The sequence below is a fragment of the Odocoileus virginianus genome, chromosome 9 (assembly GCF_023699985.2).
Source record: "Odocoileus virginianus isolate 20LAN1187 ecotype Illinois chromosome 9, Ovbor_1.2, whole genome shotgun sequence".
Lineage (NCBI taxonomy): Eukaryota > Metazoa > Chordata > Mammalia > Artiodactyla > Cervidae > Odocoileus > Odocoileus virginianus.
This window is the reverse complement of record NC_069682.1, coordinates 50,773,781-50,798,795: the sequence shown is the minus strand read 5'-3', so window position 1 is coordinate 50,798,795 and position 25,015 is coordinate 50,773,781. Positions and strand designations below refer to the sequence as shown.

Sequence of the window (25,015 nt, the reverse complement as noted above, 5' to 3'; positions counted from 1 at the left end):
TCCGGGAGATGGTGAAGAACAGAGAAGCCTGGTGTGCTGCAGTCCGTGAGTCACAGCAGAGCGACTGAACTACAACAAAGGACAACTCTGGGACCCCAAGGGAACCTGAGTCAGGGCTGCTGATGGGGGGTGGGGGGCGGGGTGGGGGACAGGTTGGGGCAGTGGCAGGGGCTGCTCGCAGGCCTGGGGGCCAGGACAGAGGTGGTCCAGGCACTGCCCCAGCTCTCAGTGGCTCCAGGGAAACTCTGTTTTTTCCATTTTTCCTCTTTTTGACTGTAGCTGGATTTAACTGTAAAGGGCAATAAATCACTAATCTGGAAAAACATCCCTTGCTGTCACAAAGGACAAGACTGTCCCCAGATGACTGACGACTCCGAATTAGCATTATTTGGTATTTATAACTTCCGCTGGACAGAATTTACGCTGTTCCTGGGAAATCCTGCCTGCCCTCGGGGTATTTTTAGAGCCTATTGTCATTCTGACAGGGTTCTTCTCCACGTGTCTCGGTTGGGGCCGGGGGAACAGGAGCGTGAGATACCTCTGGGTCTCGAGAGAGGAGGGGCACCCAGCCCACTCTCCACAGGCCTTGCATGGGCCCTGGGCCCCCTCCATCCTTACCCGCCCAGGACTGACCTTTATGGAATGCCTGCTGCATGCACGTCTCATAGCTGGGATCTGAGGGAGGCAGGAGGGAGCGAGAGGCTGGGAGCCCCCCACTTTGTTGGGGGAGCAGCCATGTATGGGGGGGCTTGGGGAGCACTGGTGGAATAGCTGAGTCTAAGGAAGCTGGAGCTGGGCTGAGGCACAGAGGGTGGGATCCCGCAGTTGGGGGTAGAGGTGCGAGTGTGTAGAGGGATGGTGAGGGGGCAATGCAGTGGGTCAAGGGTGTTTCAGAGCAGCCTCTGGATAAGATTCTTGAGAATCTCTTGGATGGCAAGTAGATCAAAGCTGTCAGTCCTAAAGGAAATCAACCCTGAATATTCATTGGAAGGACTGAAGCTGAAGCTTCAATATTTTGGCTACCTGATGCCAAGAGCTGACTCGTTAGAAAAGACCCTGAAGCTGGGAAAGATTGAGGGCAGGAGGAGAAGGGGCAACAGAGGATGAGATGGTTAGATAGCATCACCGATTCAATGGACATGAGTTTGAGCAAACTCCGGGAGATAGTGAAAGACAGGGAAGACTGGTGTGCTGCAGTCCATGGAGTCTCAAACAGTCGGACACGACTAAGGGCCCCAGGGAGGGCCGGCGCTCTAAGTGTCTCTTGGCCCCAGAGTGCAGAGACGTACTTCGTTTGAGTATTTAATGTCCCTTCTCATTCATAAAATAAACAAGGGAGATTTATCTGCGCGTGGCCGAGGCGCTCCGCAGAGTCTGGGGGCCACAGTGCAGGAAACCGCTAGGGACAAGAGTGGGGGATTGGCCACTTCTCAGTGACCAGCAGGCCGGAAGTGGGCGGCCCCATGTTTTAGTTAGGAAGGTTCACAGGGCCGGGCTGGCGGGCCTTAAATCTTTCTCCAGAAAATCCTGGCGCAGCTTGAGGAGAACCCAGATCGTCAGTGGGCGGCACGTGCTGGCTCAGAGCTGTTGATTTAAGGAGGCCCCTGCTTTAAGGGTTTTCTGTGTTTAGTTTAAAAGCTTCAGAGAAACCCATTACGCTCTCCCTAACCACTGGGCTGTGATTTCAGAGCTCCGGGCTCTGTACTGAGAACTCGGAGGAGCTCGTGGGGGGGGATGACAGTCCCCACCCTACCCTTCTGGAACCCAGCAGGGGCTCTCTGGCGGGAGGATCCCCAAAGCCATTCATCTCAGCTGATTTTGTTCCCTTGTGTCCCAGACGGACTTCCGGACTTGGTTGAGGAAATCAGACCACCCGTTGTGACCAGAGCCAAGGGTCAGTCCCGCCCCCAGCCCTTCTTCTGTCTCTTTTCCCCAGCCCTTGCTCCCAGGCGTGAGAAATGGGCTGGTGGGAGCTGCCTTCAAGTTGAGGACCGTTCCTATCCTCTAGGCTGATGCCACCCCCAACCCTCAAGCCCAAGACCTCTGGTTTCCTGGGTGGGTTAAGGCAGTGATCAGCCTCGGGGGGTCTGAGGGCTGGCCTCAAGCTCACCAGTGCCCTTGGGTGACCTTTGAGTTCTGCCTGGGGGAGTTAGGAGCCCCCATCAGGGGAGCTCCCCAGTGGGGAGGTTGAAAGGCTCCTCTTGACCAACAGGCCCAGCAGTGTGGGGCCCCTCCTGACTCCTCTCACCACTAGCCCCCCATCCCATTTTACACTTGCTGGAAGGACTTCTGTGAGAGGGATACGGCTGATCTTGGCCCGTGGTCAGCAGTTCTGCCTGATACACATGAAAATTATGAGGGGGTATGTCCTCCAAATTCTTTGGTAGATCTCACCTGCTTCACCTGTGGCAGGGGCTCTGTCACTCCCCCTCCCCCCGTATCTGCCTTGTCTTCCAAGAGGCAGCACAGAGCAGACAAGAGGGGCTGGGGAACTCCTTGGGTCCAGGGATACACGGCCCAGCACAGGCCATGGGAAGAGGGGGCTGTGACTGCCAGACCCGGGGGGTGGGGAGGTCAGGGGTCAACACTGCGCCATGTCCTCTGTCTCCATCCTGCCCCCACATGGCCTCACTCCTCTCCTCGCACAGGTGGGCAGTCTCACTCCCCATAGCCTGCGGTGTATTCCTGCCCACCAGGGTCTCTGGGAGGTCAAGACAAAAGGCCCAGTCTCTGATTGTGTTCTGAGCGCCTCTGCATATTAAAAAGCAAAGAAATGCCAGAACTGAACTTGGAAATTGTGACCTCCAACCACTTGGCCCGTTTTACACACGTGAGATATGACTCGGAAGCGATGAGGTCAGAGGCCAGAAGTGAAGCCCTCAGAGCACGGTGGGGCCTCCTGCCCTTCCCCTCCCAGAGTCGTTTCCAAGATTCTGGGAACCAGAATCTGGCCGACACAGCCTGGGCAACATCCATGGGTCTTCTGGGGTGAGGCCTGCCCGCTGGGCGGCACTTTGAGAGGCCCCTCCTTTTCCTGGTCCCTGCACATGGCTGTGAAGGCCTGAGAACATCCAGGGACATGTAAGAGCCCTGCAGCCCACCCAGCCCCCAACCTAGGATAGGTACAGGGTCTCGTTTCACATCTGTATTTCTGGGGACACCCGATACCCAGGCTCCCTACGCCTTTTGTCCCTGTTGCTGGCATCCCCAGCAGGACTGAGAGCCCTAAAGGGTGACAGAAGGTGGTCAGAAGCCCATCACCCCTAGGTGGATGGATGAGCTTCGTGGAGGTGACTAGTCAGCCCAACCCCACAAGTCGTCAGGGGCCGGGCCCATGGTCTATCCATGCATTCCTTCCTCCATCATTGAGTGTTGGCCAGGCGCTGGGCTCATCGCCAGACACAGGGGAATGGATTGGACAAGGCCTCTGCTCACAGGGAAGCTATGTTCTAATGGGCGAGACCAGGAAAGCACAGGAATATTCAAATCTGTGGTTATGGAATGGGCAGGTGTCAGGATGGCTGCAGCACCGCAGAGGAGGCCCTGGGCTGGGCCCTGCCTGGATTTGTGGGGATTAGACTTTAGGATGCTCAGACAGGAAGTGACCAGCTGGGAGGAGCCATCCTTGCCAAAGGGGGCAGCACCAGGGACCACGGGCAGCCCATCGCCTGGGAGAGATGTCTGAGGGTTCTGAGCTGGTCCCTAGGATGACCAGGCCCCCAAGGGGCCCCAGATGGCCCCTGCCTGACCTGGAGCCCCCCAGCTCCCTTCCCCTGCAGCCTCATGCAGGTCTCTCTCAGATGCATAAGGAGGTGGTGATGTTGGTGGGCGGGGCTGAACATGGAGACCCCACTGATGGCCCCTAGTTGTCTCCTTCTTGGTCATAAAAAAAAGAAGATTCAGGGGAAAAACTCTGGACTAAGCTGTAATTGTCAAATGCTCTTAGGAGGCTTACCACATACATTCCCTAGGCCATTTAGCCCACCTCCTCTTGTTGTTCAGCTAGGTTGTTTCCATGACAACCCTGCCTGGTGGAGGCCTTCAGATTCTGACTACCCGAGGAAGGCTCTGTGGAGGAGGTGGCATCAGGGGTCTTGACCCTTGAGGACCACATCCCGGTTAGGCACACAGTCAGAGGGAACAGCCCATACAAAGGCCCAGAGGAGTGACACATTTGGAGGTTGGCGAGGGTCCCTGTACCCAAGTGATACAGGTGCTGGGAGGGGGTCCCTGAGGCCACAAGGTGGTGGTAGCTGGACCATCCATGCAGTTGCTGGGCAGTACCTGGGCCAGAGCGTTTGCAAGCAAAGGAGAAACAGGCCCAGATTTGCATCATGGAAAGTCTGAGCTTCGGGCCAAGCAGCAGGGTGGGGGATGGGCTGCAGCAGTAATTGGGTGGGAGGGGGTGGACGGAGAGGAGGGCCCCCTCTGGGGGTTTTCTGGAAACGAGGGGAAGCACGGGGTAGGGTGCAGTTCTCGGGAGGTGTGACACTCATTCAGGAGGTCCCCAGGGCTCTCTGTGCAGGAGCAGGGCTTCTCCTTGGCCTGTAGGCTTGTTGGCAGTGAAGGAAGGCTGTTGGCTGGAGAAGGAAAAGTCTAGATTCCTCCGTGTGTCCTGCCCCAGAGTCCAGTGTGGAGGCCTGCTCCAGCCCCCGGCCCCCACCCAGCCTCCTCCCTCTCCCAGGCCCCAGCGCGGCCAGACGCCGTCCACCCGCGGTGCCGAGAACCCTTTATCAGATAATAAATAAGGCGGCTGGAGCCGTCCGTGTCAACATCTTGGCGGGCCTCGCGGGGCATTGCAGGGGGGGCTGCCCCCCGTGGCTTCCACGTGGTCTTCGAGGGCCGACCCCCTCCACCCTGGCTCCAGTGGGACTGTGGAACTCACCAGCCCCCTCCTCTTTGGGGCCGGTTCAGCACCCACTGAGGTGCACATGAGCAGGACGGGGCACCCTGGGGCCTGCAGCCTCACAGTCTCAGGGGTGCTAGATCTCTTTGACCTCCTTTCCCCTCTGCTGAGTAGGGGTCTACGTGGGGGCTGGACACCCTGAAGGACAACCGCCCTGAGCCCTGTGAACTTCCCCCAGGCTTGTGGCAGAGGGAGGGCAGGGAGGACTGCACATCTATCACCCTGTCCCCCAAGGCTGCAGCCTGTGTGCTTGGTGGCAGAATGGCTCACCTAGGATGATGGCGACAGTAGCAGGTCTTGTCCAAGAAAGGCCCTTATCTGGTCAGATAAAGAGTGGGTAACCTGCACTGCTTCCTCCAAAGGACGATTTTCACTTCTTAAGAAGCACAAGATGTTTTCAGATGAGAGGCTTACAGAATTGGCACCCATTTTTAAAGAGCCACGTTTTTCAGTAACGAAGGTAAAACTAACTTTGGCCCCAGCCCCACCAGGAAGCTCAGGGGGCCTGGGCACAGCTAGACACGGCGGCCTGGCTGCCCTGAAGGGTTGAGCTGGTGCAGGCAGCTTGCGTGGCAGCAATGCCCCAACAAAAGGGCCCACAGGATGGACATGTGCCTGCTGCGTACAGGGGATATACTGCTGTGGGCAGGGGATATGCTGCTGACTAACGGCATCATTTTCCCCAAGACTGGGGAAAGCAGAGCAAGGGGAGCCACTGGGGATCACCACCCTGACATCCTCTTCGAGGATGCCCAGCCAGGCTGGGGGAGGAGCTGCTGTGCTTCCAGACTGCCCTGGGATGCTGTCAGCTTCCCTGTTCTGCATCTGGAGTGAGGCAATAGGTTAAGAGCTTTAAGTGGGGAGAAGGGTGCACTGAAAATGCTTTTTCTGGATAAAAAACCCCAGTGCCCCTGGGTCTCCCTGTTTCTATGCCATGTACCCAGTATTCCAGCTTCCCCGGCCAGTCTGATCTCCCTTCCCCAGGCACCCAGGACAGAGCGCAGTGGGGCTTGGTGGACACTTCCCATGGACGGAGGGAGCTTCCTCGGCTGGAGGAGCTGTGGCCCCCTCCACCCAGGCTCCCTGGACACTGCTCTAGTTTGAAAGACGTGGGAAATGAGGTGCAGGCAGCAGGCAGCACAGATGAAGTGGCCTTTCTTTCCGTCCTGTTGTCTGATAAGCGGCCTGGAGCTGCCCACGCCTGCCAGCATCCCCGGCTCATCCGGTTGTTTATGGCCAGCTGGGCAGAGCCGCGGGGCCGGCAGGCGGGAGGAAGAGCTGCAGGAAGTGGGGTGCCAGGCGGCTATATTCAGGCTTTGGTCCTGACAGCTTCCGGGTCCTGCAGAGAGGCTGGGGAGAAAGGCTTTAACTGAGATGCCCTCCCGTGAAGCTCCTCACGTCCAGAGGTGGGGGCTCAGCCTTCCCCATCCCATGCTCGTCCTTAAAAATGATGAAAAAGAGGAAGAGGTGGCCTCTTCCTTCCTCTTTGCCAAACACTCCTTCCCAGGACCTCTCTTCCTGGGTGGGGCGTCCAGCCCCCTCCTCCCTATCGCATTCTGCTCACGGAGCTGCGGGCACCTCCAGGAAGACTTCTCAGGTCGCTCAGGGCCCTGCAGGGGCCCTGCGCCTTGTGTCACCTCTCTGAGCCACCTGCCACTTCTCAGGTGCTTTTTCTTTCTCTGGGGAGGAAGATCGGAGCTTGCCCTTCAGAGGAAGGAGTCGGAGACTCGCTGGTCCACACAGGGTGTGGTGCTCACTTGGAGGAGGGGTGCTCCCACCACGACCACCGAAGTGGTGGCCCTGTCTCATGGTTCTCACCCGGCACTCCCCGCCACCTCCTCTGTCCGCATCACTCCTTCGCTCTGCAGGGGGATGTTTGCTGCCCCTCCCCCTTCCCTAGAGCCCCAGGCCAGGATAGGGACAGGGGCTCGACTGGGGTCTGCCTGACCTCAAAGTGGTGACTTCTCAAAGTGTGGTCCCTGGGCTGCTCCACCCGGTGTCCTGCCCTTGTGCTGGTGGCACCCTCAAAGGCGCCCGGTGTTCAGGGGCCTCATCAAGTCCTTAGGAACCCCTGGCACAACCCAGGATAGCCAGTGAGGTCCTGCAGCCCGGCCCCCGGGGACATGTTTCTGGAAGGAGAAATGACCTGAGTGGATCCTAGCAGGCAGGGGTGAGGCCCAGAACCCACCGGTGATGGGGAGAGGAGAGCAAAATCAAGTTTTTATTTTACATGTTTTCTGACGGTGTCGTTTGTCTTAAAAAAAAAAAAAAAAAAGACAAGGTCATGTGGAGACGCAGTTGGTTGAATCTCGAGGTACAGACTCAGGATGAAGGGACACATTCAGGAAGGATGAGTGTTCTTAAATATGAAGGAGACGTTTTTACATAGGATAGCACGACAGTGGCTGTTTTAGTTGATTTATAAAACTTAAGATTTCTGAATCAAATTGGGGGTTGGAGGTGAAAGCTTTCAATTGGAAGATTTTACATTAAAAAAAGAAAGCCCAGTTTCTGGCTTCCATGGAAAAATCGAAGGTCTTGTTGGTGAAAGGCAGCTGCAGGATGGGAGGGATGGAGTGGCCCTTCTGCAGGGGGCCCCACTCTCCGCTGCCTCTGCCGTCAGGCTGTGAACCTTTGTCAGCTCCTTGGGCAGAGGTGCCTCTACCCAGCACAACAGCTAATTTGTCATCCAGCCCTGGGGTGGGGGATGGCTTTGTAAGTGAAAGGGGGTGTTATTGGTGATGCTGCTGGGACAGACCCAGATGAGCCAGGACCTATGGTCACCCCACCATCGGCCCTGAGAGTGCCCCTGTGGGTCAAAGCGGGGGTCCCAGGTACCTTGACGTATAAAATAGTCACAATATAGCCACAGATTCAGTCAGAACAAGGAAGGCTCTTTACTGCCCTGTCTGGGGAAAACCATACAAATAAATACCAGTCCACGATGACTACAATGTGATTGGCCCCTTGGGGTGGCATCCTGGTACAGTGCACAACCTGGCCATCTGTCCCTGGCTGTCCCATGATCCAAGGAGGGCAAGGTCTCCATGTAGTGTCTCTATCCATCAAACATGGGAAGTGGGAAGCCTGAAAGGAGGCCAGGGAAGCCCCGTGTCTGGCAGCCCCCTCGGCCCCCGCTGCTGCCTGGCCTCAGTCGTTTCACCTGTAATCTTGGTTTTACAACAGGAAGATGTTTTTTCCTGCTGCTACAACCTGTAAACATGACGATGGCAAGTGTTGACGACGGAATTCAAGTGGGGGCTGGGAGCCCTGGGTCAGCCAGAGCCTTGCACATCACTTGAAGGTCCCTTGCTGTCCAGGGAGGGGGCTTGAGCCCTCCTCCCATCTACATAGGCCATGGCCGCCACGTTGAGGGACACCCAGCTCTTCCAGGTCCAGCTGGCTCCAGTCTCTTCTAGCAGCAGGCCTGGTAGTCTCCTTTTGTGTTGGAGTAAAGAGGCAGCGAGATGGGTCCATGGGGTGCCCAGGTACCTAGGCTAAGGCCAGTGCACACCAGGCCTCCTGGCGCAGGGCCCCGCCAAGGCCAGCCTGCTGGCCCAGGGCTGCAGAAGGCAAAGCAAAGTCCTCAGGCTCGAATTTGAACTCCAAGTGGCTGGGGGCCAGGGGGTCATCCACCTGTGCAGAGCCCTGCAGGGAGGACGGGCCATGTGTGAGCCTTGGCAACAGTTGGCTGGCCCACCTGAGGGTGGGAGCCCTTCAACAGGAAGGTCTGCCCTAAGGGGCTTCCTCAGCTCCTGGAATGGGGTGGGCACTCCTTGTGAGGAGCGATGTGATAACCTTGGAAGGGTTCTCGGTCAGCGTTGGCCACAGGGCACCCCCCGGCTCCATCGGCCAGCTGTGTGTCCAGCCCCGAGTTTCCAGGAGGGGCCCATGGGTGCTCTGACCTGGCCAAGATGCCAGGGATCCTCCTGGAAGTGCTTGGGAACCAGCTCTGCGCACCCCACCCAGCCCGTCTTCCTTACCTGGGAGGTGACACTGGGCCCGGGGCATGACGGGGATGCCAGGCTGGGCTCGGGCTTCAAAGTGGCTGCTGAAACCTCTGGGTCAGGGACAGAGGCTGGTGGGGAGGCTGTGGTGTGCCCTGCAGACCCTGGTGGGGGTGGGGGAAGATGGGGCATTTATAGACACTGCAGATCTGGTAACATGGGGTGGGGGTGGATGTGGCCTCCTCCACTGGAGCCTCTGTCCCACGCCATGAACTCAGGCCACCCCAACCCCTCCCCCAGCCAGAACCATCCCAGGGCAGTGGCAGGGACTCGCACTTCAGGAAGATGATGCTTGCACCGAACATGTGAATTCTTAATGGTGGAATGTGAAGCACCCAGAGTGATTCCCCATGGGAGGCCTCCCCCAGCCCTGGCCCCCGCACCTGAGGAGCCCTTGGTCTTGGCAATGTTCTTTGGCTTCCGTTTCCGTGTCTGGATGCTCTCTTTCTTCATTGCCAGGGGCCGTGGTACCTGGCAGGGCGGCAGGGGTGGATGGCTAGTCACTGTCTGCGGTCACACCTGTGGCCTCTTGCACGGCCATCTGCTCGGATCTCAGCCCTGCAGAGCTGGTCACTGCTGTGGCCCTGTTTGGGGAGTTGCTAACCCCCAGGCTCAGGGCTTTCCTTCAGGCAGGGTGGGGCGAAGCCTGTCCCACCCTAGCCTCCCAGGGCTGGGGGCTGGAGGGTCCAGAAGAGCCCTGGGCGTGTCTAGCCTCTGTCCCAGGCTGAATGGCTGCAGGGAAGCTGCAGTGAAGCTATGGTTTCCGAGAGCCCATCTATACCACCAGTCTAGCAGTAACATGTGTGCATGGTATGGGCAGTGAGGCCACTTGTGTACAGGCGTGTACCCGCTCAGCCTAGGCCCCGCCTGATCGACACCCTACCCGGTTCCTCAGCCCCGTCTCGGGCTGGGGACGCACTTGTGCCGGCAGCCCCCCCATGGCCCTGCTCACCCCGTGCAGCTTCATGTAGAGCCCGCAGGCGTTGCACACTGGCTCGCCGTCTGCGTTGCGCCGCCAGAGGGTAGTGGTGGTGGTGTGGCAGTTGGTGCAGCAGAGGCCAGCCCGGCGGGACGAGGACTGTGGATGGGAGGCGGGGTGAGCGCGGCAGGTGCAGCCGAGCGGGAGGATGGGCACTGGGCTCAGGGCTGACCAGTTATGGGGTTGGGTATGCAAGGGGCTGGGTGAGAGGCCTTTAGGTGCTAAAGTCCTGAAGCTGCCCAGGATTCCTTGTGGGCAGGAGCTTTGACCTAGTGCCCAGGAGCCCTGGGACAGGTCACTTCACCCTTCTGGGCTTCAGCTTCCCTATCAATAAAATTGGGGTGATAGCAGACCTGCCTAGGTTCATTGTGGGGTCAGGATCTTATGAGGAGTGCAGGACACCCAGGCTGCTGGGTTTCCATTGTGGCCTCTTTTTAACCAACCCTGGGCTTTCACTCTGTATTTCTGTGGTGGAACAGCACCCCTAGGGGCCACAGGGCCCCCTCAGGTCAGATCCCAGACTGAACATTCAGGGGGCCTGCCTCTGAAGACTTGGGGCTCTGAGCACATGCTCAGCTCAACTGCTTGCACCAGACAGTGGGCAGTGGGTGTCCACATCTGCCCTTGCTGCTCACTGACCTGGGAGGGAGAGTGGGGCCTGTCTGGAGACCCCCAACCATTCCCAAGAAGACACAGACCTGGAAAAGCCTCATCTCCTCCCTCCCCAGGTTGGGCAGCTGTCAGAGGTTCAGGGAATCCACCCTGTTTAGTCTGAGGTCCGGCCTCCGATCTCCAGGGCAGGACTCTGCCTTGAGATTTGGGGCACAAAGGCCAAGACAGAGAAGGGACGAGGCCTAGGAGGCTCCGGAGGGAGGGCAGGGCCGAAGCTCCTGGCCTGGCTGGAGAGACCCCACCCTCTGGCCGGCGGCCTCCAGGCCACAGCTGTATGGGGCCTGACATCCAGCCTGGCAGGCATCACCAGTGGTCTCCCTGGGGGCGTAGAGGTGGACCTGTGCCCTGGTTGGAGTGCAGAGAGCTGGTGGCCGGCCTGGGCCCAGCAGAAGTGGAAGGTCAATGGTGGCCGCAGCCCCAAGGCAGATGCTGGGACAAGGCCCTGACACAGGAGCCCCAGCCCCCCAGTCAAGTGGCCCCCAGCCTGACACCGCCCTGGAGAGCTGGCAACCACATCCTGGCCTTGTCTAGAGAGCAGTTGCTTTTACTGAACACTACTCGAGTCTCTCTCCTCCCTGCCCCCTTTCCTCCCTTCCATCTGTCTCTCGGCTGCAGGGAGCTATGCCCAAATGGAGGCGCAGCACCCCCCGGAGCCCACTGTCCCGCATGAGGCAGCATCTCCTCCCATCCCTGCTGCCGCCCCCCACCCCCCCACCACGGATCCAGAATCTCCTGAGCCCCCAGTCCATTCATTTTCTTAATATGGGAGAAGGTTCCTGGGACCCCCCCAAGGTTCCTAGATTGAACAAACATGCAAACAGGATGCCCAGTTAGAATTGAATTTCAGATAAACAGTAAATATTTTCTGTAAGTACACTCTATGCAATATTTGGGACACATTTAAAATGCTATTTGTTGTTTATGTGAAATTCACACCTAACCGTGCATTTAGTAATCAGTCTGGTCACCCTGACCTAGCTTCCCGGGCTACATCATGGTCCCTTACTCCTGATGTGCCTTCAGACCAGGAGGACCATGGCCTGAGGCCCCTCCCCTCCAAACCAGCTGGGACCCTCAGGGGCTCTTACCAACTTTTGCCCCCTCAGAGTTCACACAGCCATCTCATATTCCAAAAAAAAAAAAAAGTTGACATCACTGAAACTCAGGGGTCACAGGAGTGCTGTCTCCTGGGCTGTTTGGCCACTTCCTGCTAAAATCCTTCCTATAGGAACACTATCGCAAGGGTGTAAAGAGACCCACGTGAGGCCTTCATGCCAGCACTGTTTTCAACAGCACACCACACAGCTGCACACACATGGGCACCACTGCAGACACACGTGCCCCCACATGTCCCCCAGAGTTGCCCATGTATCTAGGAAGCAGCAGACCTATGCGTACCAACTCGGGTGGTGGGGGGAGCTCAAACTTCCTCAGGTGGACTGAGCTCAGGTGGTGGGAATCCACCACCTGGACCCTGGGGCTACGGCGAAACCTGAAAGTCACGTTTGAACATTTCTCCAGTGAGCATAGACTAAAATCCATAAACTGGAAATCAGATTAAAATCAAGAAAATGGGTAAAAAGAATGGCCTTGACAAAATTCTCAGACGTGTTTGTTGATTTATCTTTTTCTTTTTTTTTTTTTTTTTTTTTGAATATTAATAACATTCTTTGTATTAAAATGAGTCAATATTTTACAGTTTAAGAAACTTTACATATATACAAAATTTTTACACTGGGAATGGTATTAGAGCAAATAGGCTTTTTTTTAGTCTCATAGATCTATTTTCCTTCAATCAAAGACTTAAATTCTTTCACATTGTGGTCACTTGCAACAGACATAGCATGATCCAGAGCTCGAACACTTGCAAGGAGTTTTACTATCTGTTTTATGTTTTCTCTTGCATTTCTTTTTTCCACATCAGAGCACCCAATACTGTTTCTGTAAATTGTATCTGCTAAGTGTACCAGGTATCGACAGAAGTTTTCTAACTGAGAAATAGTTCTTTCTCCTTTAAGATTCACGAACCACTGCTTGGGGAAACAATTAATTACATTTTGGGCTTTTTTGATGCTGTCGTCTCCATATTCTGAATTCTGAAAAGCCATGAGAATGTATCTATTTAATAAGCCGTCTATTGATAATTCCTGAAGAGTTTTGTTTGAGAAAATGCCATACCATTGAAGAAAATTCCCTAAGAGTGAGACCCGACTGGCGGCGCGCGCCGGGGCCGCGGAGGGAAACAGCGCGCCGTACCCGGGGAGAGCGCGCCCAAGCCCCTGGCTGCCCGGGCCGCTCGCAGCGGAGGGAAAAGGCGCGCCGCTCCCGGGGAGAGTGCGCCCAAGCCTCTGGCTGCCTGAACGCCTCTGGCTGCCTGAACCGCCCAGGCCGGGGAAGGCACAAGACGCAGGCTCAACCGAATCCGCGCTTTTGTGGAGCACCCGAAAACTGGAACCGCACTCAACGCAGGGCCCGCTCCATACAGAGCAGCCGGGAGCCTGAGCAGTGTAGAGGGGGAAAGCACCGACACCCGTGAGCGGGGCAAACCCAGGGTGGCCGGTGAGCGCTAGCCACACTGAGCGGCACCTGTCCGCAGCGCCCCGCCCCCCCCGCAGCAGGACTGAACCGAACCAGCGAACCCAAACAAGAGCTGATTTATCTTTTTCCATCCCCCCAGTGCCTGCGTCTTACAGGGGGTGGGGAACTGAAGCTCAGACAACGAGGGTCCAGGGCGCGGGGGTGGTCCCAGGGTGGACAGAACCTCCTCCCTCAGCTGAACACACCCCGTGGCCACATCCCCGGGGCCATTTGTGAACACCCAGAGCCTCCCTCTGTCCTTCTGCATTCACGGCTAGGCCAGGCGGCCAGGCCTGGCCACTCTCAGGGCCCCCTAATTGCTGGTCCTCTCCAGGCTGCGTTTTCTTTTTCTCTTTCAGTCAGTTCTTTTCAAAAGAAGTGGAAATTCAAAGCCAGTGGCAGAGCTGGCCTGAGTGCCAGGTTCCACAAGGATCTAGGCATCCAGAGGAATGAGGGTAGGGGGCAGCTGGAGCCAGGTGGGGGTGCTGGCAGGGATGGGGGGCTCTGGAGAGGGTGTTGGGAAAGTAAAGGCTGCAGGCGGTGGAGCAGCAAAGATGCTGCCATTTCAAACAGGTCCTCCGCATGTTCTTGGCAGGGAGACCTGGGGACACTTAGCCTGATGGACTTGTGATGGACGTGGGAGCCCCCCCGCACTTGGGGCAGCATGTGCTGGGGATTCGAGGCTGTGCAGGAAGGCTCACCCGGGGCTGGTGAGTGTCCCAAGGAAGCTGGGCTGTCTATGGCACAGCCATGTCCTGGAGCTGGGGCCAGAACCAGCCTCAGGCTCACAGGCCTGTCGTCCTCAGAGTTTGGCTTCTGGGCTCTGATGTTCAGGGGTCAGGCCAGGACGAGTGGCACTCGCAGAGACCCTGGCCGCAGGCACACATCAGCAAAGCCACTGCGACAACCCCCCACTACTCATCTTCACTGACAGAAGCCTTGGGTCAAAGGTGTAAGCCCCACCCTGCGACCCAAGATACACACAGGAGGCAAAAGGTAGAACAGCCAGGGGCTCCTGCTGGGAGGTGGGGGATGCACACTTGTCATCGTCACATTCCTGTATTCTTGGTGACAAGCTTCCAGGACATTTGGAATTATTTAAAGGAGGGCGAGACCAGCTCTTCCTGGAGAGGGCCCTCCTGAGCCATCACTTCTGCTCACACTCCAGGGAGAGTGAGGCCCCAGAGTGGGGGCAAGCCTGGGGTGACCAGCCCAGCACCTCCTTGGCCAGGAGCACATGGGCGGGGCTCTGGCCTCGGGACTCTGAGAATCTTGGGGTTTTCACATGGAGCCTGGCCCTGCAAGGACCAGCCACCTGGTGAGCGGCGAGGCCACCCTGAGGGACAGGCAGGCACCCTGCAGCCACTGAGAGGAGCCCCCTAGGAGCCTGCTCAGGGAGACACGGGGAGTACAGGGGCCATGAGGATGCCCTGAACCTCAGCACCGCTTGGCAAACACTTCCTGGGTGTGTTTTATATTCAGGTTCATGTGGGCCTGGACTCAGGGCAAGCAGAATGCTCACCCTCCAGGCCCTGCAGCCTCAGGGAGATGAGCAGACATGCAGGAATTCCCCCACCCTAGATGGCACCCCAAAGCTAATTATTTCATGTCCCCAGACTTGGAAACAGAGGTTTCACCAGGCCAAGCGCCTGTCTGTCCTCAGCCCACCCATGGCACTGGCCACGGCTGTCCAATTTCCCTTTCCAGCAAGTAGTGGGCAGTTCCTGAATTCAGCTCGCAGGGGGCTAGACAAGAAGACCCAGGGCAGAGTCAGGAGGCTCAGCGTGAGTGGGGCATTGTGGGAGCTCGAGGCCACAGTCCTGGTCTGAGCCTGGGGTTGCCGCTAGCCGGCTGCGAGTCCAGGGAAGCCCCTGGTATTCACCTGGCTGTTGCGAATGCAGATGCCTCAGTGTGCAGATGGTGGCCTCTGCCTGCCCACCCCCAAGTTAGGAATTTGCTGCAGGGAGGTGAGCCCTGCAAGGGATGAGGTGGAGAGGATAGCCCACCTCTCCTGTGTACTAGGCACCCAGTTCAGGGCTGACCCTAGAAGAGCAGAGGGAGTCAGAAGAGGGAGCCAGCCTGGGTCACAGTCCCCTAGGACCCTCTCCCTTGGCCTCAGTTTCCCCTTCCCGGAGGCCACAACAGACATTGTCTGGGCTGTGGGCATGAATACAGGCAGACACAACAGTGGGGGTGCTGTGAACTCTGAGGGCGACCCTCTCTGTGAGCGGCACCACATGGGTGCAGAGAGGTGGGGGACCCACAGAGCCTCCAAATCCAGGCCAGATCAGAGGAAGAGAAACAGCAGCTGCCCTCAAGCCGCTGACCGCCTCAGTCCTGCCTCCTGCCCACCCGTTTTGGGGCCTCAGAGCGTCCCGCCCCGGTGTCACCATATCTGGGGCTTCACGTTTCCAGTAAAGGCCTGTGACTGACCGCTCCGTAGCCGGGGCAGGCCCATCCCACGGCATCTGCCATGGAAAGCCCTTCCACACTCCAGGGCCTGACACACCAGAACCTGTAGGGCTTCCACAAGCCTTAGCCCGGACCTGGGAAGAAGCCCCTGCGACCCCCTGACTTTGGACAGATGGAATTACTGACAGAATTACTTGACCATCAAAGTTTGCCTGTGAAACGGCAGAGAACAAAGCAACTTGAAACCTTTACACGGCTTCTGGGGACTCTGCCCTGCTGCGGGCAAAACTCGGGAGCCCAGTCCCCTACTCGCTAACTAGCCATACAGCAGAGAGAAGCGAAAGTGAAAACGAATCTCCCCCAGCGAACGACCGCACACCTGGTCTGGACCCATCCTTGCAGTATCAGGGGCAGCGGTCCCAGTGTCCCTCCCCTGTAAGAGTCACTGTCAGCCAACAAAGCCAGCATCCAGCGGCCACTTTTCCCTCCAGTCCCATCTGAGAGCCAGGTCATCTTGCCTCTCCACCGCCCCACCACCTGGCAGCCCAAAGTCCCCAGAGTCACAAGGCTGAGTCCCCAGCCGGCGCACAGTGATCCCCGGCACAGGAGGTTCAGTGTTGAGCTCAGAGCAGCCCAGCCCCTTGGGGGAGACCCCACAGACCCTCTGGGGGAGCAGGCCCCAGCACAGGGGGACCGAGGCAGTGGGCCAGGTGCTGTCATCCTGCCCGAGCCTCCCCTCCGCGTCCCGGAGCTTCACTGGCTCCCAGGCTGTGATCGAGGAAGACCGGCCCGGCCGCCCGCACTCACCAGGCGCTTCTGCGGCCGCACGAGGGGCCGGTTGACACCGTTCATCTTGTGGTAGAGGCCGCAGGCGTTGCACAGGTAGTGGCCGGTGCCGTCGCGGCGCCACAGCGGCGTGGACAGGGCCCCGCAGTTGACGCACTCACGCCCCTCGCCCGGGAACTCCTCCAGGAGCTCAGCTGCTGCGGGAGCAAGGCGGGCGGCCGCTGGATGAGGCTCGGGCCCTTCCTGGGAGCCGCTGAGCCACCGCGTTCACACCACCTTCTCCTTTCCTTCCCTTTTGTGCCTTTATTTTGCTAATTTACTTTGTCTAACTTTCTTTTTAAGTTTAAATTCACACACAGCGATGTTTGTGCCAGATTTAAGTCACTCGTCAGGGATGCTTTATAAGTGGGGGGAGAGTTAAAAAAATGCAACCCTGGGTAGGGCAACGGGAACTAACTGCCCTACTCGGAACAGGGTCCAGCATCACTAATTTTGACCAGTGGGGAGGCAGGAGCGTCTTCACTGGCAGAAGACCCACGCCGGTCGATCAGAGGGGCAGTCGGGGATCGTGGGATCCTACAGAGACCGCGGTGCCTTCACTGTCAGCTTTCATGGTCTCGGCACAGTCCTCCCACTCGAGCAGCACACACGGCCACAGCGGCGCGGCCTCCAGGCCCCTCCAGACCTGGCCGGGCGCTGGCGACACTTGGGCGGCTGGATCGGGTGGGGGCGGGGCGGGGATCAATCATCGCCTGGCCGGGGGTGGGCGCCAGGCGTGGGGCGCCTCGGCGGCCGGGTCAAGTGGATCCCGCTTCCTGCGCCGTTGCTGCCAAGGAGCTGAGGAGCAGTGTAGGCTAAAAGACCGAAGCAGCAAAAAAAAAAAAGGAATGGCCCTTGGTTTTGGGGAAGCAGGGGTGAGAGTGAGTCGGTGGCGCCCACTACTCAGAAGGGGGGTGGGGAGCAATTCTCAGCTTTACAGGTCTGGAATCCGATCACTAAAATTTAGATCCCAGAGAGGGACTGGAACTGGGTCTCAAATTAGAATATGTAAACATTTTAGAACAGAGACGAATGTGGTGGTTTACTTAAATAAACGAGAATTTTGAGCGTTAAAAAAAAAAGTCATTTCCCCAACTTTTCATAAAAACCATTTAAGACATAGGCTCTAAATGGTATGATCCCAGGATACTGGTTTGGATGAACGAAAAGTGAAAACACAGATCTGTGTATAAAGGATCTCAAGACCGGGTTTTCATCTTGGTGTGGGTGAGGTGCCAGCAGCTGCGGGTTTCCACCCAGGTTTACACGTTCCCGGGGGTCTGGGCCTGCCCCAAGCTGGTGTCCCACCTGGCTGAAAAAGCCCTGATTCTGGAGAGGGGGGCATTTCGCAGGGTGCGGGTTTGCATCCGGGTACCGCCAGCACCCAGGACCCTGGTCAGTGGAGCCAGTTCCCAGTCCCGCACTCACCGAAGGTGGCCCTGCGGCCAGGGAGGCCAGCCGGGAGGCCCTGTAAGCTGTGCAGGACGCTGCCGTCCAGGGGTCCAGAAGTCCAGGACGGGGCCACTTCCGCGCTCATGTAGGCAGGGTAGGCTGTGGGGTATGAGGAACTCACGGGCCTCCCAAGCGCCGCTGGGTACTGCTCCCGAGCCAGCATCGCGCCCTGAAAGGCGCCGCTGTCCCGGGTCCCAGTGCCGCCTCCGGGTCCCGGGGAACTGTGCGCAAAGGGGAAGGCAGTGGTCCCCGGCGGCGGAGCGGCCGGTGGGTGGGGGCTGCCGGAGCCAAACGCTGACGAGTCTGCCGCGGCTGCCTGCGCCCAGCTGGGGTGCGCGGTAATTGCGGGAGCCTGCGGGCCAGGTTCGCACGCCGGCAGGTAGGGCAACATGGAGGGGACCCGCGCGGGCGGCACGAACACCGGGGAGCCGGCGCCCGGCGTGTGCAGAAAGGCGCCTGAGTCCCCGTAGGCGGTCTGACTGGGGTTCGGGGCCAGCGCCAGGCTCTGGTACATCTTCCCTGGCGTGGCCTTGACCTGCAGACTAGAGGGACGGGCGTCCAGGTCACGGCCACTGTGCCCCACAGGTGCTGTCGCTCGGGTCGCGCTTTTGGATCCCCAGCTGGGAGGTTCCTGGGGCGGGAACCCGCGGGGACAGGATAGCCGGGGGCAGGGTCGGCTCGAGCGGCCCGTGGGGCATCCGGGCGCAGCCATAACGCGGAGCTCACCTCTTTCACAGCCGGGGCTTCCGAGGTTCCCAGGTGGGCTCAGTGGGCGCAGAGAAGGAGAAACCGGCGGGTCCGCAGGGCGCAGGCTCTGGGCTCTGGGAGAAGGAGCCCGGCTGGGTAGGGGCGAGCGGCCGGGCCCGGCTGCGGTACTCGCCCGCTGGTCGTGGGGATCCGAAGGCGCGAGGGCGCGGCGGGCGGCGGGCTGCAGTCTGGAAGCCGGGGTCCTTGCAGTTTCGCGACCCGGCTCCTCGGCCGCCCCTCGGCACAGCTCCGCCCGGACCTGGCCCGCCCCCGCCGCGCCGCCCCTTCCCTCCCGGGGGCCCTCCCCTCCCTCCCCGCGGGGTCAGAGCCAGGGCTGCGGCCTCGGTGCCACGTGACCGAAGCAGGCCGGGCGCTCGGGGCTCCGCGGGAAAGGCGACCGGACGCACACGGCACGGGGCAGACAGCGCTGAGTCCTTGCCAACGCGGGCAACACGAACCAGCCAGGTGCTCGGCGCCGCCTACCCGGAGGAGCTCCGACGCCGAGACTTCTCTAAATGTGTTAGGGCTTTTGAAGCCCTCCTTCCTGATGGGTGTTAATGGCGGGCTGCCGCTAAGGCTGGTTTAGTGGCTGGGGCTGCGGTGGATGCGTCTGTGACCCTGGCTTTGCAGCGATCATGGATATGGTGGTGCGCGGACTTCTCATTGCGCCCTTGGTCTGGGGCCCTTAGCGGGCATCTGGCTCCCAAAGTGACAGCCCAGCCCAGCTCCGTTCCCTTCCATGGCCACTGCACCCGCGAAGTCCTGTGGGAGTCCCGCAGCTTCCTCAGTGACCAAGCAGGGCCACTGTCCCCTCTCATTCCCTGCTGGGGACGCAGGTCGGGCTGGCAGCCTCTGTCTGGAGGCACTTCCATTCCCCAAGGTCCTTGCCTCCACCCCTTGGTGGGGGGACTTTCACTGTGTGGGGAATTCTCAAAGAGTCTCCTTAAAGCACTAGAAATGTGGGAAGGGTGTGAGGCCACTCGGGTCTGGAGGTGGCCACTGGCACTCCCTGGGTGAGCCCCAAGGTGCCAGCACCCTGGTGAAAGCGGCCTCCGAGCAGCTTCGCTAACTGATGACCCAGCCTCCCACCAGGACGTGCTCTCCAGCCACCTTACAGCAGGCGCTGGACCACCAGCCCTGGGAGCAGGGCCCACTGGAGGGCCTTTGGCTGCTGCACTTGGGACAATGAATGTTTTTCGTTTGCAGAAATGGGCAATCACCTCCACCATTGGTCCAGGTACTCTCCACCTGTGGAGGGGTGGGCACTCGCTCATCTTCTTCTACTCCAGCACAAGACTAGAATTTGGGGTGCACATCGGGTCATCTAAGGCCCCTGGAAGATGGCAAGCAAGGGCTCCACACTCACCTGGGCGGGGGACCCCATGGAAGTTTCCCCACAGGCTCTAGATTCTTCAAAAGCCTAGGCATGTGCCATTGGGAGGGGGCTTGGGGGTCTTCATTATCCCCTTTACTCTTCACTCCCAGTGCTTCCCTCACACTCACCCATACCAGTCTCTGCCTCCTCTCCCACCCTTAGGGCCCCTGGGTCCACACCACCCCAACGGGCTTCCCTGGTACCCACTCCCCACGTGCTCCCGCCTGTCTGAACCAAACCCTATCCCCTGCAGACCCGGCCAGTGGATCTCATCTTTCTCTCTTCCGAAGTGGGCGGGGCAGGAGAGGGGGCGGGGGTCCTGGAAACTCACCTTGCCAAGGCCCCCAGGGCTCTTGGATGCACATCTCCCTGGGGAGGTTCACCAGCGGCAGGGAAGCCAGTAGAACCCCTGCCGTCTCTGCGGCCCTCACTGCCTCCCCCTCACATTGGCTTGGGGAGGAGTTAGTGTGACTGGGTCCTTTGGTGTCTCCTTGGGACTCGCATTCCATTGGCACCAGACAGAGGCCAAGGGGGAGCCAGGCGGGGGGAGCAGAGGGCTGGGGCCCCAGGGTCTCAGCTGCAGCAGAGGAGGCTGTGGAGCTCGGTGATGGACCCTGAAATCAGGGCTACTGGGATGGGTGAAAGAGACAGGAGATGGAATTTCTACCTGGAGGTCAGTCCTGATTAGCCCTCCCTGAGCTCCCTCTAGGAGCTAATGCTAGGTTAGCTCTGGGTTCACTCTGGGAACCTAACCAGAGTCTGGGGGAGTGGGGACCCTACCCATATCTCTCAACCCGGGAGATAAGAGAGTTGGCTTGTTAACCCCCTGGTGACCAGGCAGAGCCGAAATCCATGATTCCAGGTCCTACAGGGGCTGCATGAGGGGCCTTAGGCAAAGTGAGGACCAGGGCCTGAGTGGCTGGGGGATTGGGTCCTGGGGTGGGACAGGCCCTCCCAGCCAGCTGGACTCTGGGGGTCATTTGTGCAGCAGCTGCCTCTTCCCAGCCCAGAGCTTGGGAACCCCTCACTCAGACACTTGCATCAGAAAGGAAAACAGACCTCCTGGGGAAATAAGGAGGGGGCGGGGCCTCCGGACCAGCCCCCAGGAGGGACTCAGACCTCTCCCTGGGCGCCTCAGGGCCACCCTGGGGCAGTGCCCAGCAGCCAGCCCCTTAGGGCGCAGCTAGCTGTCTGGGTCACCTGCCAGAGCTCTCCCTCCAACCCCAGCCTCCCAGGGTCTGCCCTTCCTATAGGTGGGGACTCAGCAAGGAGCCCCGGGCTGGCTGGGTGGGGCCTGGGGTGGGGACAGGCTGGGAGGTTAGAGGAATTCTGTGTCCTCCCCCAGGTATTCAGATAAGCCCCATGCCCCCTCCCTTCTGGGTAGGAAAAACCAGTTCAAAGTCAGCCCCACCTCTGCCTTCTGCACTCTGAGGCCCCTCTTCCCTGACCTGGGGTGTCTGCTGACTCCTCCTGCCCCTTGGGGAGAATGAGGTGGGGTCCAGGTGGAGGGTTCCAGGGCCTCTCCAACCCCAGCAGGAACTTCAAAACTCAGCATGGTGAGGCAGGTTGGGGTGGGGACTCTCCAGAGGTACAATGGGGAGGGGCTGGGGGGCCACGTGGGTGTACAAGTCACTGTGGACACATAGGTGTGTGCACTTCTCCTGCAAGGAGGGCTGAGCTCCGGAGCCCAAGGCTGCCTTGGGCTGCCTGCCCTTCTAGGGAGCTCAGAGCTGGAGGGAGGGGCAGCAGCTGCAGGGGGAAGGGCCCCCCATTGGCACCACTGTCACTAGGTTTCCTGAGGGTCTCCCACACACCTGACTGGGCCCGGAGCTTCTGTGTTTTGACTCTAAGGCTCACGGCTGCCTGGTGAGTGGGGGCAATTCCTGTGAGCGGTCACGCCACGTCATAGATGAGAACCAGGGCCAGGCCTGGCAGGGGCCAAAGGCTGGAACCCCACTCCGGGGGACTCTTGGACCTGCTCTGCTCTGTCCACTGCGTCTCCTCGGCCCTTGCTGTCCGCCTGCTCCTCTGGCCACTGCCCCCAACCCTGGTCCATGACTGGCTCTTCTAGAGCCTGCATTTCTAGGTCCTCAGCCCTTAAAGGGTCCATGTGGTTGGGTGGGGGCGTCATCACTCACCCTGTCCCCAGGCTTAGTGGAGGGAGACCCCGGCCTTACACACAGCTTGCCCTGAGAATGACCCAGCTGGGCCTTGAGGTGGCTGCCGAGAAAAGGGGAGCAGAAAATGGAAATAGAGCTCACAGGCGCTGTGTCATTTTTGTAACCCAGTCTGGTCTTGCGGGCCTTCCCGGCTGGGTCACCAGACAACCCTCATGAGAGTGAGGGGTCCTCCGGGGAGAGACTCAGGGAGCTTGTTCTGGGGGAGACATAATCACACTTGTGCAAGTCATCTCCCCGTCTGTTGTCGGGAGCAAGCCGGTGGCTGTAGAGATGGTGAATGTCCTGTCACATGGTGAGATGTTTTCCACCAGCTTCCAGGCCCCGGAGTTCCCGCAGAGGGAGGGTATAGAGCCACAGCGCAGGCACATGGACAGAGAGACAGCCGGCTGTCTGACCCCTGGTAGGGGGGTGATGCAGGGATCTCTGCCCCCCACCCTGCCTGGGTTCCAGTGAGGATGGATATGTGGACAGATGGCTGGTGCAGGCAGCCTCCTTCCGTCTGTTACCTGTAAATTACTTCACCTGAGTGACATCATGCTGGGGGCTGGTAACCAGGCTGTGCCTGGTCATAAAACAGCCTGACATGGTGATGGACAGCTGCACATCAGATCCGCTGGCCCGACCTTGAACAAGGTCATGCAGGCCCCTGGCCTTCCATGGCAGCGGTTCCCTGACTTGAACGAGGTTGTGACCCCCGGGCCCTCTGTGGAAGTGGGTCTCTGACTTGAAGAATGAAAAGCAGAGGCTGCTATGGGATTGATGCTTGGCTGTCACGTGGTACACGTGGCTCCCTGGCCTTTGACGGCCCTACCAGCAGCAGGCTTCCCCCTTGTCCTTCCTGGGATCTCATTTTGCTGCCAGCTTCTCAGGATTCAGGATGGTTGTTTATCTCCCCCCTCCCCAAAGGGTTAACACCCTCTGATAAGCAGAGCAGCCAACACCCGCCTCCATGTCCTGCTGGACGGTTTCTCGGACATTGCAGATGCATAGGGAGCTGTAACCACACATTAGAAGCAGCCCAGGTGGTTGGGGGTCTCAGGAAACTAACCTGCAACTCTGTCTCGGGGGCCACCCTGGGTGAAGGGACGGGTCCTCCACTGGGGTCGTCTGTCCCCCACGCCCTCCCCAGAGACACCCGTTCCTGTTATGCCTTCCCAGAAATGCACTGAGCTCATACAAGAAAACATGTGTGCAGCACCTGCACACGGGGGTGCCCGCACACAGACAAACATGCTAGAGTGCCCACCCGAACACGCACACACACGAGTGCACACTAGTGACATGCATGTGCACACGCAGGCACATGTATGTACCCACCCATGCTTGCATATTTCCTTCTTCACAGACACAAAATCTTTCAGGGAAACCCCAGAAGATCAAACACCCAGAAGACCTAGGATGGCTCAGAAAGCACCTCGCCTGCCTCCCCCCAGCCCCCAACTCTCCCTTTTCATTTCCAAATTGATGTCTGCTGGCGGGGCTGGGAAAATTCACAAGTGGGATCCACTCTAGCAGGTGATGAAGCCGGTTGTCTTCATTTCCCACTGAGCCATCATTTCCCCAGTATGGAGCTGCCGCTCTGCTGCTTGTGGAGAAGACCTCGGCCCTGAAGAAGCTTGTGAGTGATGGTGACCGAGGGCCTGGTGCACCTCCCCCTCCTGCTGCCAGCCTAGAGGGGGACGGCCCATCTAGGGGCCTCCCTGGGAAGAGGGTGGGGGTGTGATTTCCCAGAGACCCTGACTCCCCTACCCTCACCTGCATCCCTGGTTCCACCTGGCTCTGAGCTCTCCCCAATCTCCCCATTCCATCCTGGCTGAAACTCTGCAAGACAGTGAGGTGCTGATGCCAGAACTTTCCTCTGGGGAGAGGGAGGTGTGTGTATCACAGTGGCATGGGGGGGGCGGGTGTGTGTGTGAGGGAGAGCACAGAGCCTTTCCAGGGTCAGCCACCACCCCTCACCCCAGGCCCAGGCTTCACAGAGAGGGGGTTCAACATTATTGCTACTCCTGCCCCTCCCTGGGGAGAAACTGGCTGCCACACTTGGGGGCTGAGGAGGTACCACCTCCAGGCCTCTGTCCCAGCTCCCTCCCTGGTCCCCATGGGCAGGGGCTCAGCCCTCACCCCTCCTGGCCCTGCATTCACCCTCCCCAGTGACATCAGCAAAGATTCAGGAACATCTCCTTAATGGGAAGGTTGGGGTGGGTGGAGAGAAAACCACAGGTTGGATGTTGAACCAAGGGCACAGAAGCCCTTAGGGTCCCCGTGAGGAGGTATTATGGAGGCTGAGGGGGGCGGTCCCAGACAGGAGACAGCGTGAAGGTGGCCAGGGTTAGCAAATAGAAATACTGTCCCCCAGTTAAACTTGAATATCAGATCAGCAACGTTTTGAGTCAGTGTCTTGTGCAATGTCCGGGACACACATGTACTTAGAGTGTGCTCGCAGTTTACCTCAGGCTCACCTCTAACTGAAAGCCTGGGGCTTGTCTGGCAACCCTAGGAAGTGGGTGTCCCTTGGGCCACCCCGCTCAGCCAGCAGGGTGTAAATTACCTCCTTCCTTGCTGGTCTGGGTGGGTGAGAGGCAGGGCTGGGGGTCAGCAGGGGCCCTGCAGTCCGTTTTCACCGGGGCTAGGAGATGGGTGGGTGGAGCTGCCCCTGGTTGTGCCAAGTCAGGGTCAGGCCTGCACCCCCTCCCATAATTACCCATCCCAGGGCAGGACCAGCTCTGCCTTACTGGTCTGTGCCATCGATGGGATTTTCCAGCCCTAGACACTCTTGGGAGGTCAGTTCCAGTCCTGAATTTGGATCATGAAGGGGGTGGGTCTGTGAGAACCCCTCTGTGGAGTACACGGGTCTGTTTTGTGGAGTACACACGTCTGTTCTGC

General features: G+C 58.9%; 1 protein-coding gene across 1 annotated transcript; it reads right to left on the bottom strand.

Moving 5' to 3' along the window:
• Nucleotides 1–7,779: 7,779 nt before the first annotated feature.
• GATA5 (GATA binding protein 5) lies at nucleotides 7,780–18,432 on the bottom strand. The gene is made up of 6 exons (XM_020889535.2): nucleotides 17,807–18,432; nucleotides 16,361–16,536; nucleotides 9,866–9,991; nucleotides 9,297–9,384; nucleotides 8,890–9,017; nucleotides 7,780–8,554 (listed from the first exon to the last, which is right to left on the bottom strand). Exons 1-6 carry the CDS (start codon nucleotides 18,342–18,344, stop codon nucleotides 8,399–8,401), a joined length of 1,212 nt encoding a protein of 403 aa, XP_020745194.1. The 5' UTR covers nucleotides 18,345–18,432; the 3' UTR covers nucleotides 7,780–8,398.
• Nucleotides 18,433–25,015: the final 6,583 nt, after the last annotated feature.